The sequence below is a fragment of the Coregonus lavaretus genome, assembly GCF_964263955.1.
Source record: "Coregonus lavaretus genome assembly, chromosome: 6".
Lineage (NCBI taxonomy): Eukaryota > Metazoa > Chordata > Actinopteri > Salmoniformes > Salmonidae > Coregonus > Coregonus lavaretus.
Window position 1 is genome coordinate 2,233,380 of NC_139993.1, and position 19,169 is coordinate 2,252,548.

The 19,169-nt window shown below is 45.3% G+C and overlaps 1 protein-coding gene across 1 annotated transcript in view; it reads left to right on the forward strand.

Annotated features, from left to right (window-relative positions):
* Positions 1-19,169, forward strand: part of LOC311130624 (growth factor receptor-bound protein 2-like) — a 37,514-nt gene continuing 18,345 nt past the window's right edge. Inside the window, exon 1 of the mRNA XM_084163412.1 lies at positions 1-407. Within this exon, the coding sequence (XP_084019538.1) occupies positions 330-407 (78 nt within the window). The 5' untranslated portion in view covers positions 1-329. The remainder of the gene's footprint in view (positions 408-19,169) is intronic.

A 19,169-nucleotide genomic window follows, 5' to 3' on the forward strand; every position in this document is an offset into this window, starting at 1 on the left:
GGGCGCGGCATCACATCACACGCTATCATATTAGTGCATTGTTTTTCGGTGTTGGTTAATGTTGCATTGCTGCGACATAGTCTCATGTTCTCTATCTGCGTTCTTATTCACTGGTTTGTAGCGGCGGGTAGTGAGTGAGGGTCTTTGCGCTACTCGGAGTGACTGGTCAGACCAGGGAAAAAACGGGACCAGAGCTTTTCTGGGTTTTTGTTTCTGACATTGTTCATAATTTTCAACATTCCTTGGAGGAATAAACTCCATTGAAAGACTCCAGAAGGGTCATTGTGCGTTCATCAACACCGCATACAGGTGTTCCAACAATCCTCACCATGGAGGCCATTGCCAAATACGATTTCAAAGCCACTGCAGATGATGAGTTGAGTTTTAAACGTGGAGAGACGTTGAAGGTAAGCAGCCCATTGTTTCACTATATCCATTCTTAAGAAATTTGCCAGGGACAGCACGTTCTTGACTCAGTAACGATAATGTCCCGTTGTAGCTATTATTAGGCCTAGTTATTACACTATTTGTAATAGCCTGTTACCTTTTTTGTGTCATTTTGTGTCTTCATATTAGACACTCCTGCACACTAACTGGTTTTGAGGACATGATCTAAAAACTTTTATAAACTGGGTGGTTCAAGCCCTGAATGCTGATTGGCTGACAGCCGTGGTATATCAGACCTTATACCACGGGTATGACAAAACATGTATTTGTACTGCTCTAATTACGTTGGTAACCAGTTTATAATAGCAATAAGGCACCTCGGGGGTTTGTGGTATATGACCAATATACCACGGCTAAGGGCTGTGTACAGGCACTCTGCGTTGCGTCGTGCTTAAGAACAGCCCTTAGCCGTGGTATATTGGCCATATACCACACCCCCTCGGGCCTTATTGCTTAAGTAAACAATAAGTCCCCTAATTCACTTTAATTGGTTGATATTCAATTAAAAAGTATTTTCAAAGGTCAATTTATTATGATAGGCCTACAGAATGAGAGGCAATAGAACTGTTATAATAGAAATTTAAAACATGTTTTAGGGGTGTTGACCTTTGGTTCCAACACATTTGAATGAGGGGCAGCTAATGTCTTTGCCACTGGCAAGTCATATGGAAATCGGTGTCATGTTTTCAAGGAAAAGTTCAGCGATTATTTCCGTGCAGATATGGAAAAGGATAGCACCGGTAACCTTTGGCAGGCACGATTCTGTCTTTCTCATATCCTATAACAAGCATCCTATACTGTACGCCACATATATTACACGTAGTCGTCATTTTGTGTGGAGAACCAGAATGAGCAACCCCAAAATTAGTCTTTGTAGCCTATATGAGAAGTATTTTTAGAGTCAAAGAAATGCTACAAGAGGAGACAGAATGCTACAGTAAGTAACCCTCCCCCTAGTTTGCTAAAAACCAAGCTTAAGCTCTTCCATTGAATCCTTTCATTATCCTCAGTATTTCAGCAATATTGGACTTCTTCTGTGGTTATGTGATAATGCTGAAACAGGAAGTCTCCAGTATTATCCTTGGCTTCTATGCATTTTTTCTCACTCAGAGAGAGAGAGAGAGAGAGAGTCAGAAACGGAGAGGGAGAAGGAAAGAGAGCAGAGAGTCAGAGGATGAGCTGGCAGTTTGTTTACAACCACACCCCTTCCCTTGCTGGGATTATGACAGCTCCTTCATTTCAGTGTCAGAACTCTACTGTAACAGCTCTGCTTCAAGACATGCTATAATGGTTATAAAAGCTATATTATAGCTGAACTGCACACTGACACATGATGGCCAGCAATCCTCTGATACTGGTGTCAGTTCGGGTTAAAACCATATGCAAAAAAAAAGCAGTAAAAAGAGGATTGAGAGTGAAGTGTGTGTGTCTGAGGTAAACGGCTAGTTTTGGTTGTGTGCAGTCTTTCTAGCGCCCTCTCTCCGCTGGTGTTTTGATAACGGTCTGGCCCTGGGCTTGGCTGACCTCCCTCTGTTCTCCTCTACCCCGGCAATGTACCCCAGCAACGCCACGTTCAGAGGCAGAAACAGATCCGGCAAACCAGGACAGGACACACATATTCATATCTCCTCAAGAGAAACATCAGTTGTAGATGTTCAAACCAGAGACATATCTGACCAGGGACATTCATGTGGCCTCGAGAAATATCACTTAGTTCACAACGAAAGCAAAACATTCTCTGATACAACACATGACAGGAAAAACAGCAAACAAAGTTATCAGTCAAATATCCATTTTCAGTTGTTGTCTTGAAACAAACTGCTCTTTGATTCAGTTTCAACACATGACCGCGAGCTGTGAAAACGGTGAACAAAGCTATCAGTCAATTTGTTGCCTGAGTCAACCTCAGTTCATCATGCAGCGGCTTTCACGCTTCAAAGTGAGGCAGTGTTCGTCACGCCATTTCTGACGGCACCTATGGACTTAACAAGTCTGCAATTTTCCAAGAGGAGCATCTGAAGGACGATTGCCGATCGGGTGATAGGAGGTATGTGAGTGCAGGCTGTACTGCGTACAGTATACACTAGTCTAAGTTCCTTTTACTATCCATAAAGTACATTCTATCAACCAAACCAATGGATGTCCCTCCTATATTAGCCAAGCTTGACAATGACCATAGGAGTTGGCAAGACAGCACAAACAGATCTGGGACCAGGCTATATTCTAACAGCCAAATCAATAGATTTCTTTCTTGTGTTAGCTGATTTGTTCACAGCCTCTGGACGGAATAAAGCTCAATGGAGAGCAAACTCAGCCCTCTAGAAGGGGATGGGGAGTATGCCAAGCAGCTTGCTCCATCCCCTGGGCCTTAGGCTGCGCTCGCTCGGCGGGCACCACATAAATATGAATCGTCCAAGAGTGTGATGGGGTATGTGGTGTGTGGCAACAGCTTGCCGGTAAAAACCCCACTACACCCCGAGGCTATTCTCTTTTTCTCCCTGCTCGGTTCTTTCTGCGTAACGCAGCATGCATTAACTCTGCCTGGAGTTGCGCAAGGTTTCTGTTGAGTTCCGTTCTTTTAACTTGCCGGGAACGCTATTCTGACGCAGTCTTGGCTCTTCCGAGTTCGGAGAGAGCGGGAAGGAGAGAGGGAGAATCTGGAGGGGATTCAGGAACGTCGGCAGTGATCCTATCCCCCCGTTCCTAATTGAATTCTGACCACGGAGGATGGAGGGAGGATGGGGCTCTTTGACAGGGTTCTTGGAGCCCATGGGCCTCCTCTTCTTAACCACACACTTCAAAGCTTCTGGCCTGGCACTGTTCAGTCAAGTGGCTCTTATGAAATAGGTCTACTCTCTTGATGAACTGAGCTCTCATGGAATAAGCCTACTGTCTTGGTGAATTGCTGATAATTAGAATAAATCTGATGCGTGACGTGCCATGTCCATGATCGATTTAGCTAAGTTCTTGAGAGACCCTTACAATACAGAGGATATTAAGTCCTCATGGATATTTTTTAGAAATCTGTAAAGATGAGAGATTATTTCCTCTCAATACGTAGGCTAACTCCCCCATCCCCCACTTTACAAAGGGTGGAGGAGTTTATTCTCTGGAATTGAGTTGTCAGGAAGAGAAGCATGTCAGAAATAACGCTTACTGCCAGAAGTTTTGTCTTGTCTTGTTTTTTGTGTTACTCAAGACATCAAGACATCTTGGTTTTTCTCATGCATTTAGAAGGGTAGGAGAGGAGACCTCCGTTTTTATTTAGGGAGTTTTTGTTGTTGAAGGACAGACGATGCCTCTGGGGCACGCAACGTCTCTCTCTCTCTCTCTCTCTCTGTCTTTATTTTTTCTGTCAACTGAGGCCGCAGCACAAAAGCCGGGCAGCATCAGGTCTAAATTTAGCCTGCAAGCAAGGAGTGGAAAGAAAAACCATCTGAGACTGTGACAGGAACCTGGCCAAGGGCTGCGTGTCTGACAGAAAAGTCCAAAGAGAATAGAGCATCACTCTGGTCAAACAAAGGAAAAGAAGGAAACAACAAACAGCTTTGGTCTCAAGTCACCTGATTGTGTCTGGTTAAATAGTTTTCAGGGAAGTGGCAGCACCTTAGCCTGGTCCCAGATTAGTTTTTTGCTGTATAGCCAAATCCTATGGCCATTGTCAATGCCGTTTGGCAGAAACTGAGGACTCCTCTCCTGCCCTTCTAAATGCATGAGAAAAACCAAGATGTCTTGAGTGTGACTCACTCACTCGTGAGCTAAAACGGGATGTACTGTGAATGTACAGTAAAGGACAGGCAGCGTCTGCCAACGCTAGCTAGTGAACTGAACTCATTCCCATGGCAGATGCTAACCTGGCTAGGTTTCTTAGGACCTTATACACCAGAAGCTGCGTCCTATGGATCACTTATGTCATGCATGCTAGGCCATTAGAACATAGCCTTTCTATATGTCTACTTATGAGTGTGTGTATGCGTGCATGTGTGGGTGACACTGACTCCTTTGACAGGGCGAATGTACAGTATATAAACTCTCCCATTACAAGGTGAAATCACCACCCTATGCAGAGAGTGTCAAGACAAGGGCGATGGAAGGAAAGACAATAACAGACACAAAGTGATTATCCCCATTGAGAGAAGAACAGAACAATCATTAATCCATCTGCTCCTCTCTGTCACAGCTCTTGTCCTTCTCTTTGTCCTCCAGAATGAGGAAATGAAGGTGAGGGATGCGGCTGGCTGCACTCCTCCATCTCTCTCTCTCTCTCTCTCTCTCTCTCTCTCTCTCTCTCTCTCTCTCTCTCTCTCTCTCTCTCTCTCTCTCTCTCTCTCGCTCTCTCGCTCTCTCTCTCTCTCTCTCTCTCTCTCTCTGCCGAGTTCGCTCCATTTCTGTTGGGAATGTACTGAGATTTCACAAAATCTAAGGAACGAGGGAGAAGAGGAAAGAGTGTCTGTCTTTCAGGTGTGCTCAAAACTTTCCAGACTTCACAACTTGCTAGAGAGTTTCATTTTGCATGGGTTGACTTCACCCAGTCTTAATTCGCTCCAGGGCTACAGTAGTTGAGGCTCACCACAACACGCTACCTACTGCTACTTATTCTGTCCTGTATCAGATTGCTCTTTAGCTAAGAGTGTGATCATGGGCCCGACAGTGTGAAAAGCAAGACATGGTTTCCTGTCACAGCTAATGTTTTTCTTGACTCTCACCCACACAAATAACAAAAAGGTGCAAGCAGATACACATGCACAGTGTGTGCAAATTTGCACACACACAAAACTGTGTGAAGCCCACCCTGGAAAACATACACGCACGCAGACACACACACACACACACACAAAACTAATCCGCAGTGGGACTAGCGTGGGCTCTTCAACATGATGTTTTTCCACAAAGCTGCGATCTACAACACAGCTCTGCCTAATGCCTCGGAAACAACCCTCTCACCCTCTCCCAGTGCAACCCTCTCACCCTCTCCCAGTGTAACCCTCTCACCCTCTCCCAGTGCAACCCTCTCACCCTCTCCCAGTGCAACCCTCTCACCCTCTCCCAGTGCAACCCTCTCACCCTCTCCCAGTGCAACCCTCTCACCCTCTCCCAGTGCAACCCTCTCACCCTCTCCCAGTGTAACCCTCTCACCCTCTCCCAGTGTAACCCTCTCACCCTCTCCCAGTGCAACCCTCTCCCAGTGCAACCCTCTCCCAGTGCAACCCTCTCACCCTCTCCCAGTGTAACCCTCTCACCCTCTCCCAGTGCAACCCTCTCCCAGTGTAACCCTCTCACCCTCTCCCAGTGTAACCCTCTCACCCTCTCCCAGTGTAACCCTCTCACCCTCTCCCAGTGCAACCCTCTCACCCTCTCCCAGTGCAACCCTCTCCCAGTGCAACCCTCTCACCCTCTCCCAGTGCAACCCTCTCACCCTCTCCCAGTGTAACCCTCTCACCCTCTCCCAGTGTAACCCTCTCACCCTCTCCCAGTGCAACCCTCTCACCCTCTCCCAGTGCAACCCTCTCACCCTCTCCCAGTGCAACCCTCTCACCCTCTCCCAGTGTAACCCTCTCACCCTCTCCCAGTGCAACCCTCTCACCCTCTCCCAGTGCAACCCTCTCACCCTCTCCCAGTGTAACCCTCTCACCCTCTCCCAGTGTAACCCTCTCACCCTCTCCCAGTGTAACCCTCTCACCCTCTCCCAGTGCAACCCTCTCACCCTCTCCCAGTGCAACCCTCTCCCAGTGCAACCCTCTCACCCTCTCCCAGTGTAACCCTCTCACCCTCTCCCAGTGCAACCCTCTCACCCTCTCCCAGTGTAACCCTCTCACCCTCTCCCAGTGTAACCCTCTCACCCTCTCCCAGTGTAACCCTCTCACCCTCTCCCAGTGCAACCCTCTCACCCTCTCCCAGTGTAACCCTCTCACCCTCTCCCAGTGCAACCCTCTCACCCTCTCCCAGTGTAACCCTCTCACCCTCTCCCAGTGTAACCCTCTCACCCTCTCCCAGTGTAACCCACTCACCCTCTCCCAGTGCAACCCTCTCACCCTCTCCCAGTGCAACCCTCTCACCCTCTCCCAGTGCAACCCTCTCACCCTCTCCCAGTGCAACCCTCTCACCCTCTCACACTCTCTCTCTCTCTCTCTCTCACACTCTCACACACACACACACACACACACACACACACACACACACACACACACACACACACACACACACACACACACACACAGCCTCTCACCCTCTCTCCAGTGCTGTTTCCAAGATCCATCTCTTAAGTCCAGTCAAATGCTTTAACCATTGATTAAACCTAAACCGACCTTCTCCCATGTGGACCAACCATATAATACAATACCCTGGCCTGTTAGCTTAAAACGGATGGCTTTCTAACTATAAGCTTTGTTTTCCCTCCCTAATCTTTGGGTTTTTTATTGCAACACCCTGAAATGGCTCCCTATTCCCTAAATAGTGCACTACTTTTGACCAGAGCCTTATGGGCCCAATCAAAAGTAGTGCGCCGCTATATAGGAAGATAGGGTTCCATTTCGGATGCACAAGTTGCCTTCTCACACCTCAGTTGTCTTTACTGTGATGCCAATAGATCCACTTCCTGATATTGATCGTTCTCGCTCAATAAATATACTTCAGGGGAATGGAGAGAATAGGCTAAATGCTCACTTCAGGATTATTTACTGGTTTCCTTCAACTCCAGGAAAAGCGTAATTGTTTCAGGAACCGCGTGTGTGTGTGTGTGTGTGTGTGTGTGTGTGTGTGATTGCTTCATTTATCTCCCAATCTCCTCTCTCCCTATTCTCTCCCATCCTGTAATTTGGCCGTCGTGATGGAACACAATATCATCAACTTAATGTGCATGAAAACACCCATAACTTTTGCTTATGTGGTTCCCAAAGTGTCATTTCCATATGGCTTGAATGGGCATAGAAACGATTGTAATGGGATTGTTACAATATTGTAACTGTTACTTCTCAGAAGAGGCAGTGGTGTCACAAAACTCATCAGAAACCCTCAACAGAAACTCTGGGTATAGACTAGAGTTTGGGTATAACCAGAGATACTGGATATAATGACGGGATACGTGTGTCCGCCTTAACAATGGGATTCGTTGCCCACAGAGCGGAATGGCAGGCTCCTGCCTATTCCTCTCTGGTGATTGGTGTATACATCTCGTTATTGAATACTTTTTTGAATATTCGATGAGGGGTGTTGACGTCAACCGCCTGTATTCAATGTAGAGAGATGCTATGCTAGCCTTATGAATATGCATAGACTGTTACGAATTCCAACAGGGACAACTGATATAAAGTGTTTTTTTCTCCAAGTTGCCGGGATGTCACGTGCATCACACTTATGTCAGTACACTCGTAACAACCTAAGCATTACAAAATGTCTATTAGATATCACAATAGCAATACATTTTTATCTTGACTAAATTCGACACTCTCTCATTGCCCCCCATACAAAAACTCCTCACTTACTTAAGAATTAATGAGCTGCTAAATGTGGACAGATTTTGGGTGGAGCAAACCCACTTGCTTCACCTCTTCGGGCTTAATCCCAGTACCTCCCCTTTAGTCCTCCCCCTCCATTTTGCACCATCCCTCGAGTCGCATTGAGTCGGAGTGGTGTTCCAATTCAACTTTGAGCGAGGGGTAGTGCCTTTTAGCCCTGCAGTTGGCCCTCCAAACGAAGCAAATTGGCATGCAGACTTCCTATCGAGTGGTTATCAGAACTGCCATGAAGCTCTGCGACCTAAGTCTGTAAAGTTGCTTCAGGAAGATGGCTGGCAAAAATACTATGATGGAAGCAAACGTAAGTAATTATAACGTCATAACAAATAATGCAAAACAATGTACAGTTAAGAGGAATATGTTAATGCAGAAAAGGATTATGCATATTTTTTGGTCATAAAGTTAATTTACAAAAATCGCTATTTAACAAGCTGACTAGCTAACATTAGCCAACTAGCTATACATTTAGCTTGCTATATGGGCGTGACATTTGTATGAATTGTGATTTGTGTTGTTTCATGTTTTAGGGACTCCTGAATAAACCAGGAAACCAGGCTGTCATCTTGATGTAAAGAATCTAGCTTAGCTAGCTAGCTAAAGCATTTACTGCAAATTGATTGTACAATTTTGTAAGCTTGTTTTGCTGTTCATAAAAAAAATATTTCACTTGTCGTTGTTCTTTATTGTAGTAACTTAACTAGGGGTGTGAACGTTTAAACTTTAAAACGTTGAAATGAAATTGGGATTGTTAATGTTAAGAAAAAATCCCTAACCGAAAAGCGCTGTTTTTCTTTTCTCACAAGCTTTTTTCTCACAGTGCTACCACAAACAAGTCCCGATCATCACCATAAAGGGATTTTTTTGTTTTAAACAAATACCTAATGCAACAATTCTGTAACATTTAGTAGGAGGGGAAAAAAGCCAAATTTTTTGCTACTTTATTTACCGGAGCTGCACGAGGGAGAGAGAGGCAGCAGCCAGGCAGGGTAGGGGTAAAGTGACTATACATAACTTTAACTGTGCGCTTTCCATTCCTTTCTATAGCAAATAACAACTCCATTCAGATTATTAAGTAGCAGCCTACCTGTTGGCTCTCAGTGTTGTAGCCTGTCCTTCTCATTTAACTTTTAGTTCTGTCATTTTTATTCCATCTTCCATTGATTTGCCTAGATATCTTCCACACGGAGCCTCTAGCTATGACTGTAGCCTAGTGCCGGTTTGATGACTTGTCATTGGACAACAACAAGCTACACGTGCCACAAGCTACAAGTGCCACAAGCTACACGCGCCAATTTTCTCAATCAGCAGGAAGTGTGATGTAGACCATCTGCATTGTGAATTCACATGGAATTTTGTATTAATTTCTAATAGTTTTAACGGAAAACCGATACAAAAATTGGCATTTAAAAGTTACGCATTTTTTTTCACATCCCCTAAACTTAACATTAACGTTAGAGATTGAAAATATTTGCCAATGCAGGTAGCGTAGCTATGTAAACGATCTGTGTATGGACTCTAAAACGTTTGGTATAAATACTAGTTCAGAACAGTGGTTTTAATTGTTCTAGTTACAATACTTCCACTGGTAATGACTGAGTGAAGGAAATGTGACTGTTATATGTCAAACTGCTAAGGAATGAAAGTCCTGCTTCAGTAGTAGTCCACATTGAACCACAACCAGAGGATGGGGACATTACGTGCATATTGTTGTTCTGCTGTTCTCATTTGTTGCTCATATGGTAAGTACGTATTTGTTGCATGAGAAATATAAGGAAAGCTATTATTGCCGCTAGTACAGGCATTGTGAAAAACACAAGGCTCGTCGTCAATGAATTGCATGGTATCCATTTGCAGTTTCTGATGTGCGCAAGTTATGTAGTGATGTCCCATTCCCTAGGCTCTCCCTACCACTCGTTGCTCCATTTTCGAGTGCCACTCCTCCACCGAGCGACCCTCTAAAACGAGGGGGAGGGCTAAGGGGAGGTATTGGGAATAAGCCTTCCTCTCTGGGATAACCCTAGTCCTTGAGTGCCAACATACAGGACTCTCAACCCTAGTCCTTGAGTGCCAAGTTTTTGATTGAACTGACCTGGAAGACCAGCTGTGTTAAATTCAGTCAATCACTGAACTGATCAATTAGCTCAGTTGGTTAGGTTTGTTGCCTAGTTGGGACAAAAAGATGATGGACGATGTAGACCCTCTGTTGCCTCATGCTGACTCATCCCCAGCTGGCCTCTGTCATCACCGTGGGTGAGTCAGTTGGCGTTAGAGTGCCAACATGCTAGGCAGGCACCAGCCCCAACCTGCAGGACTCTCATCTTCTGCTCATCTTCCCGATCAGAGTGACTCATTCCCCTAAGTTACCCCTGTGCTCCTTCACACTAAACAACAGCATAGTGCTAATTGAAAAATGTAGCAAGCCAGGATCGGGTTAAAACATTTTTGCTGAACAAGCTCTATTTTGGTGGCCTCTGGTACATTCTAATAGTTTCTGGCTGAAAATACAATGTATCCGGAAATAACACTGATCAAATATTTTCTCACTTTTACGTTGTTAGTTTAATCAGCTGTTGTGCAATATGATACAAAACACAGGAACAACTTAATTTTGGCTACACTGGGCCTTTAAAAAATCCTGTAAGAGTCTGATGACTTCCATAGGCTTCAGGTATGATTGAAGAATGAAGCAGGTGTTAAACATAGGCTTTGCCACACAGAAAGCAGCAGTTGACTACTCCATTGTCAATACTTAGATTAAATCAGTAAACCTACTGTATATCAATATCTTTGAAAATAAGTATAATTATCTTTTAAAACAATTCAAAGCCTACCAGTATGGAAATTAGGGAGCCAAATGAATGGCTCGCTTACATTTACATTTTTAGTCATTTAGCAGACGCTCTTATCCAGAGCAACTTGCAGTTAGTGAGTGCATACATTTTTCATACTGGCCCCCCGTGGGAATCGAACCCACAACCCTGGCGTTGCAAGCGCCATGCTCTACCAACGGAGCTACAGGAGGGCCTTACAGATGCAATTCGGTAGACTACTGACGAGTCGCTCACTTTAACGTCACTGTCTTGCCAGTCCTGATGGACTTCAGATCAAAAATACAAACGAGATCTTTAGTTTACTTGTCCCGATACCATGGACATATACAGTAACTACGTTGTATCATTTATGACTAGCAAGGATATATGAGATCACATTTATTCAGTCAGTTGGACACCTTTTATAAACAAGTCAAGCTTGCTGTTCGTCAGTCAAAGCAAAGTAAATAGCCAATGCGCCACCACTCCGTGGCTGCATATCAAACATGCCAGGGTCCAACATTAACTTTTTTTCTCACTGTCCCAGTCGTGCCAGTTAGCAAAAAATCTACTGGCCCGAACAGAATTTATACTGGCCCAGACATGGTGTAGTTCTTAAAGGGATATTTCAAGATTTTGGTAATGAATGTCTGAAGTTTGAAGGAAGTTGGTAACTAGCATTAGCGCAATTGCTAACTAGCATTAGTACAATGGCGCAGTGGTCTAAGGCACTGCATTGCAGTGCTAGCTGTGCCACTAGAGATCCTGGTTCGAATCCAGGCTCTGTCGTAGCCGGCCGTGACCAGGAGACCCATGGGGCGGCGCGCAATTGGCCCAGCGTCGTCCAGGGTAGGGGAGGGAATGGCCGGCAGGGATGTAGCTCAGTTGATAGAGCATGGCGTTTGCAACGCCAGGGTTGTGGGTTCGATTCCCACAGGGGGTAGGGAAAAAAACAATTATATATAAATAATGTAAGTCGCTCTGGATAAGAGCGTCTGCTAAATGACTAAAATGTAAATGTAAGTCTATGGTAACTGCTAGCATGCTAGTTGGTACCTAGCATTAGCTTGCAAAACTAACTCCATCTTCCTTCATTGCCAAAACCCCGAAGTATCCCTTTAAATGCGCTGGGGTCATGCAGGGCCTATAGGTTGGCATGCTTTCTCTTTATATTCAGCTATTAATAGGATACGTTTGGTTATTATATGTATTAAAAAGCTGTGTAATATAATTTGGCAATGCAAGTCGTTAAGCTATTCCTTAGAATTGCATTGTATTAATTGCATACATTTTTGTTTCTAAAGTGTGTCATTTTGAGAAGAGGGACACTGTCCCTTTAAGACAAATGTTCCAAAAGACATATCGACATGGCTACAGTAGGCTAGCCAAGGCTAATGCTAGTTTTCTTTTTGTAGCTTTCTTTTTACAGACTATCAACAGTAGCCAGCATATTGCTAGTATGTTCACTATTGAAGGTTTACTTTTGTAAATCACTTTCACTAAAAGTGGATTTAGACTCATCGTTAGCACATTATATAGGATGTGCAAATTCACTCACATTATATGGGACATGCAAATTCATGCTCTCCCTCCGTGTAAAGAAATGTGACTGCAACCACAGCGCACACAACACACACCCCCAAGTACCGAGAGGCGGGACAGACCGCAGACTGTCAAATCAGCAGTGTTTCAGCGTCATCGCTCACTTTGTGACTGACAGTTGCCTGTCTTATCAATAGATCGCTAGAAGATGCATATCGTTCATTGTAGCGAGAGAGGGCGCTGCATACTTTTTTTTTCTGACTAGCGAATTGAAAGTAGCCTAACTAGTTTAAGCTAGCCGGCTGAAAATTTGTCAGTAATCGGCTGTATAGCCGATAGACAGCGCTAGTGGAAAACACTGAGCATAGTACCACAGAAGATGTCATACCTCACAGCAGAGCAGGGCCAGATCGTGATATGTGTGCTTTCTCCTGCACTAAAGCATAGCCTAGTTCAATAGTTCTCCTCAAAATAGGATCAGTTGCAATTACCTCTGTAGCGTCTGCTTGTCAGTTAGCATTACCGCGCTAACTTGTTTACGTTAGCGCTAACGTGCCCAGGCCCGGCTGCCCGCTGTGTCTCCTGTGAGGCGAGAGACATAGTTAGCGTTAGCGATACACCAGGGACACTCATCTTCTCTTCATCTTCCCAGCCAGAGTATCAGAGTGACTCATTCCTCCACCAAGTAACCCCTGCGCTCCTTCACAAGCAGAAGATGTCATACCACTCACTACACCTGTCAGTGAAGCAGGCAGAGAGCAGGGTAGAGGGGTTAGCTTGTGACGTGCATGTGTTTGTTCGTGTATGCTTTCTTCTCCTGCACTAAAAGCTCCTGTTGATTCTTCTCTCTCTCTCGCCTCTCTGTCTCTCTCTCTCTCGCCTCTCTGTCTCTCTCTCTCTCGCCTCTCTGTCTCTCTCTCTCGTCTCTCTCTCTCTCTCTCTCTCTCTCTCGCCTCTCTGTCTCTCTCTCTCTCGCCTCTCTGTCTCTCTCTCTCTCGCCTCTCTGTCTCTCTCTCTCGCCTCTCTCTCTCACTCGCCTCTCTGTCTCTCTCTCACTCGCCTCTCTGTCTCTCTCTCCTCTCTGTCTCTCTCTCTCTCGCCTCTCTGTCTCTCTCTCTCTCGCCTCTCTCTCTCTCTCACTCGCCTCTCTGTCTCTCTCTTACTCGCCTCTCTGTCTCTCTCTCTCGCCTCTCTGTCTCTCTCTCTCTCGCCTCTGTCTCTCTCTCTCTCTCTCTCTCTCTCTCTCTCTCTCTCTCTCTCGCCTCTCTGTCTCTCTCTCACTCGCCTCTCTGTCTCTCTCTCTCTCGCCTCTCTGTGTGTCTCTCTCTCTCTCTCTCTCTCTCTCTCTCTCTCTCTCTCTCTGCGCTGACCCTGAAACTCTACTGTTGTTGACAGTTTGCAGACATAGATAGAAAGCCCTCCCAGGGAGAGAGAGTGTCTGAGAGGGGCCATCTGGGCAGACTAGGCCCTCAGAGCCCTGTCCCCTACACTGAGCCTCTCTCCAGTCTAGTCTGAGTGGGCTCTGTTGTGACTGCCTGTCTGAACCTAGCGGGCCTGCTCTTTCACACACTCGTTCTATTTCTCTCTCTCTCTCCCTGGAGTTCCTGCAGTCCAGATTGTGTTTGACTAGACATCAGCCAGACTCTCTCTCCTTTCTAATCCAGACAGCCCCAATCTGGGATATCGTTAAAAGTGTCCCAGGGCTGAAGCTGGATTAGCGGTTTAGCTGTCGCACCCTTTATCCCTTCCTCCGACACAGGATAAATAGACTTCATGGATTAGCCCTACAAAAACAGAGGCTGGAACCGGGGCCAACTGGGCAGGACCAGGACAGTGGCAGAGAGGGACACAACAGCACACATCTCTCCAGGATAGCAAGGCCCCAGCTGCTACATGCTAGGCTCTTGGCACCATCCAAAATCCCAGAAAACTAGAGGGTTGCGTAATGAACCTCGATTACCACTGACTTTATCCAAGTGAAGTCTTGAATGTCTTGGAAGTGTGGCAACTGGCAATGCAAGATTAATTCCAACTAGAGGATTGTGTAATGTTGTAGTGTGACTGTGATGTAAGGGGCATACACCGCTGCTTTGTACACCATGCTATTATACTATGCATCAATGTTTAGTGTTGCTATTTATGTAAAGCAGTAGTTTGGATGATGTTGTAGACACGCTAGGTACCATGTTACTATGCAAAGTATGCATCAATGCTTAATGTTGCTATTTTCATAAAGCAGTGGGTTGGATAATGTTGTAGACATGTCATAGTTGTTTGTTTCAGAGGTCTAAATGGATGCAAATCACTGTACTGTACATGGAAATGCACCACTTTGTTCACAATACCAATTCCTACAGTATGCTACTATAAATCGGAGCTTAAAGAACTATTTGTAAGTTGTTATGGAGACAAAGCAGATGCTTGTGCGTTTATGTAGAGCTTCTTCGTGAAATTCGGAAATATACTGAACAAAAATAAAAGATCCCAGAAATGTTCCAAACGCACAAAAAGCTTATTTCTCTAAAATGTTGTGCACAAATATATTTACATCCCTTTTGGTAAGTATTTATCCTTTGCCAAGATAAACCATCCACCTGACAGGTGTGGCATATCAAGAAGCTGATTTAAACAGCATGATCATTACATAGGTCACCTTGGGGACAATAAAAGGCCACACTCAAATGTGCAGTTTTGTCACACAACACAATGCCACAGACGTCTCAAGTTTTGAGGGAGTGTACAATTGGCATGCTGACTGCAGGAATGTCCACCAGAGCTGTTGCCAGAGAATTGAATGTTCATTTCTCTACCATAAGCTGCCTCCAACGTCATTTTAGAGAATTTGGCAGTACGTCCAACCGGCCTCACAACTGTAGATCACGTGTAACCACGCCAGCCCAGGACCTCCACATCCGGCTTCTTCACCTGGGGGATCGTCTGAGACCAGCCACCCGGACAGCTGATGAAGCTGTGGGTTTGCACAACCGAATAATTTCTGCACAAACTGGCAGAAACCGTCTCACGGAAGCTCATCTGCATGCTCTCTCAGGGAAGCTTATCTGCGTGCGCGTCGTCCTCACCAGGGTCTTTACCTGACTGCAGTTCAGGGTCTTAACCGACTTCAGTGGGCAAATGCTCACCTTCGATGGCCACTGGCATGCTGGAGAAGTGTGCTCTTCACGGATGAATCATGGTTTCAACTGTGCCGGGCAGATGGCTATGTGTGAGCGAGCGGTTTGCGGAACATTGTGAACAGAGTGCTCCTTGGTGGCAGTGGGGTTATGATATGGGCAGGCATAAGCTATGGACAACGAACACAATTGCATTTTATCAATGGCAATTTGAATGCACAGAGATACCCGTGATGAGATCCTGAGGCCCATTGTCATGCCATTCATCCGCCGCCATCACCTCATGTTTCAGCATGATAATGCACAGCCCCATGTCGCAAGGATCTGTACACAATTCCTGGAAGCTGAAAATATCCCAGTTCTTCCATGGCCTGCATACTCACCAGACATGTCACCCATTGAGCATGTTTGGGATGCTCTGGATCGACGTGTACGACAGCGTGTTCCAGTTCCTGCCAATATCCAGCAACTTCGCAGAGCCATTGAAGAGGAGTGGGACAACATTCCACAGGCCACAATCAACAGCCTGATCAACTCTATGCGAAGGAGATGTGTCGCGCTGCATGAGGCAAATGGTGGTCACCAGATACTGACTAGTTTTCTGATCCACGCCCCTACCTTTTTTTTTTTAAGGTATGTGACCAACAGATGCATATCTTTATTCCCAGTCATGTGAAATCCATAGATTAGGGCCTAATGATTTTTTTCAATTGACTGATTTCCTTATATGAACTATAACTCAGTAAAATCTTTGAAATTGTTGATTGCTGCGTTTATATTTTTGTTCAGTGTAGATATAAATGAATTCCTTTTGCACGTTCCCCTCTGCAGTTGATCAATGTTGTTGTCTGCTCTGATTCCCAACACACACACACACACACACACACTCTGATTCCCCTCACATAGTTCATTAAGTTTTCTGTCAGGTATCGCCCGTCTGTTTCCCCACACGCCTCCACAGACACCTCGCCTGTTTACCTCTCAGGGAGAAAGATAAGCCTGCCTCCTGTGTGTGTGTCTCTCTCTCTCTCTGTATTTCTCTCTCTCTTGCTTTCTCTCTCGCTCTCTCTCTGTGTTTCTCTCTCTCTTGCTTTCTCTCTCTCTCTCTCTCTGTGTTTCTCTCTCTCTTGCTCTCTTGCTTTCTCTCTCTCTCTCTCTCTCTATCTGTATTTCTCTCTCTCTTGCTTTCTCTCTCTCTCTCTCTCTCTGTGTTTCTCTCTCTTGCTTTCTCTCTCTCTCTCTCTGTATTTCTCTCTCTCTTGCTTTCTCTCTCTCTCTCTCTCTGTGTTTCTCTCTCTCTTGCTTTCTCTCTCTCTCTCTCTCTGTATTTCTCTCTCTCTGTATTTCTCTCTTTCATTATGCTCTATTTTTTTCTCTCCTTCCTTCTCGTCTCCCATCTCATGTATATTCATGACGCACCAGCAACCAGTATTCGCCCTGAATGCCTTGTTTCCTGGCTGGTTGTGGATACAGAACACACTCACACACATACACTGAAACACATGTATACATACACACACACACTGAAACACACACACACACAAATTCTCCACACTCACACACCACACACAAGTCTCTCTTGTTTTTGCCAGTGCGGGCAATTAGGAGGCAGAAGGCAGTAAGTGTGTCGACGGAGTGAAGGAGCAGAGGAATCGAGGAGAGGAACCCCCTGTGGATATGCTTTAGATTTAAGAGCATGGTGTCTGCTGAGTTCTTGCCTAGATTGAATTCACACCCGTGGTTATAATCCTGTAGTTTGATTCCTTCCCAATCCCCTCTGGACTACACTCTGCAGTGGCAAAATACCCCTCTTCCATCTCCCTCCCTCCCTCTCTTCCATCCTTCTTCTCTACTGCCCTCAGTCTTCTTCTCTTCCTTCTACCCCTCCTCTCTCATGCTCTTGTATGAGACCTTCTTTTATTTAAATATGAGAGAACATGGTGCAGTAGCATTGGTGTCCTATATTTAGATGTGGATAGGCGTGCAAGGTGTGTGTGTGTGTGTGTGTGTGTGTGCGTGCATGTGAATTCAATGCGAAACCGTGCGTGTGCATGCCTGTGGGAGTGTGTTTGTGTCTCTATGTGTGTTAGTATGCGTCCATGCATGTGGTTTTGCCACCCACAGCCATTGACAGGAGTGTTCCACTCCCATGGTGAAGCGTGTTAACAGGGACCTTCCTCCCAGGTCATTTTATCTCATGTCACGTACAGCCCTATCTGGTGTCCTTTCCTCCTGAAAAACCACAGTGGTTCTTCACACACACACACACACACACACACACACACACACACACACACACACACACACACACTTAGTTCCTCAGGGCACGGTGGCTGCAGCAGTAATGGGGCCATCACAAGACTATCACGTCTGGTTTAGGAGATGGCAGAATGAGGATTTGGGATGATCATGATGGTGTCTGTGTGTGTGTGTCTGTGTGTCTGTGTGTGTGTGTGTGTGTGGCAGCTGTGAACGAGATGACTCCGGGGCCTGATTTTGTAAATGTAACAGCCTCAATGCCCTTACAGAGGTTTACAACAAGGCAACGACATCAGTCCAGAAGAATTTGCCTCAGCCACGACCACTAACACTCTGTGAGGCGATTACCATACTGATATATATATATATATATATATTATATATATATATAATTCAATACAGCCACTGTCTATGGTTCTGCATGCTGAATGGGAAGCAGGAGCTTATAGCTTCACCCTCCGTTAGCACTGTGATATGGTTGCTGATAACATAGCCTATACATGTCATTGTGCTTCTGTATAGAAAATAGAGAGAGAGCAGTGGAGACTGAAGGGAAAAGGAGAGGTAGTACAGAGAGAAAAGGAGAGGTAGTACAGTGAGAAAAGGGAGAGATTGCGATGAATCGGGATACAGAGAGGTATCAAGAAAGGTGGAGACAGAGAGAGAGAATGCATCAATGTGTGAGACAGGAAGAAAGAGCTAAGAGAGACAGATGTGTGTGCATGTCTTTGCCCCAGCCAGTCAGCCTATTGTGACAGCTAGGATACCTCTCTGTTTCTGCCCCTAGGCCTGATATGATCAAACTAGCAGATGCTATTATAGCACTGAGTGGTGTGGTCTCATTTAATTTCAAGTCGACAGTTTTATGTTTTTCCAGCTTGAAAATACATTACCGGCCTCTGTTATGGGAAGTCCAAACTGAATTAGACAGCCACTGATGAAACAATGTACTGTACAACAAAATGTACTGTTAATGGTAGCCAGAAAACAGACATTGACTGACACTGTCCCAATGCAGTGTCAGATAGGTTTTACTAGTCTGTTTTGATTGTCTCATTCTTTGAAGTGCGCTTGTCTTTATTTGGCTTTTACAAATCCCTGGCTCAAATTCACTTTGCTATAGTGCCAAATGCATGGCCTTGATTTTTTCATAACATGCTCTCAAAGTCTTTATAGGAATGAAAAACAATGATAACAAAGTTATAGCCTTCCAGACCATGGATTAGATGTGTCTTAAGAGAAACTCTCTCTCTTACGTCTTACTGTTATGGTTGGGTTGGAAGGGTTAATATGAAGGGGGAGAGCGACCACATTGCTTCCAGTATAGAGTCCAGTACTCTACTGTTGTTCCACCTGTTATGACCCTCATACAGCCCCCCAAACCACACACACTCACATACAGGACACACCCTCTACTTCTGTGTACATGTCTCTCTCTTTCCCCCTCTGTCGTTTCCTCTCTCTAC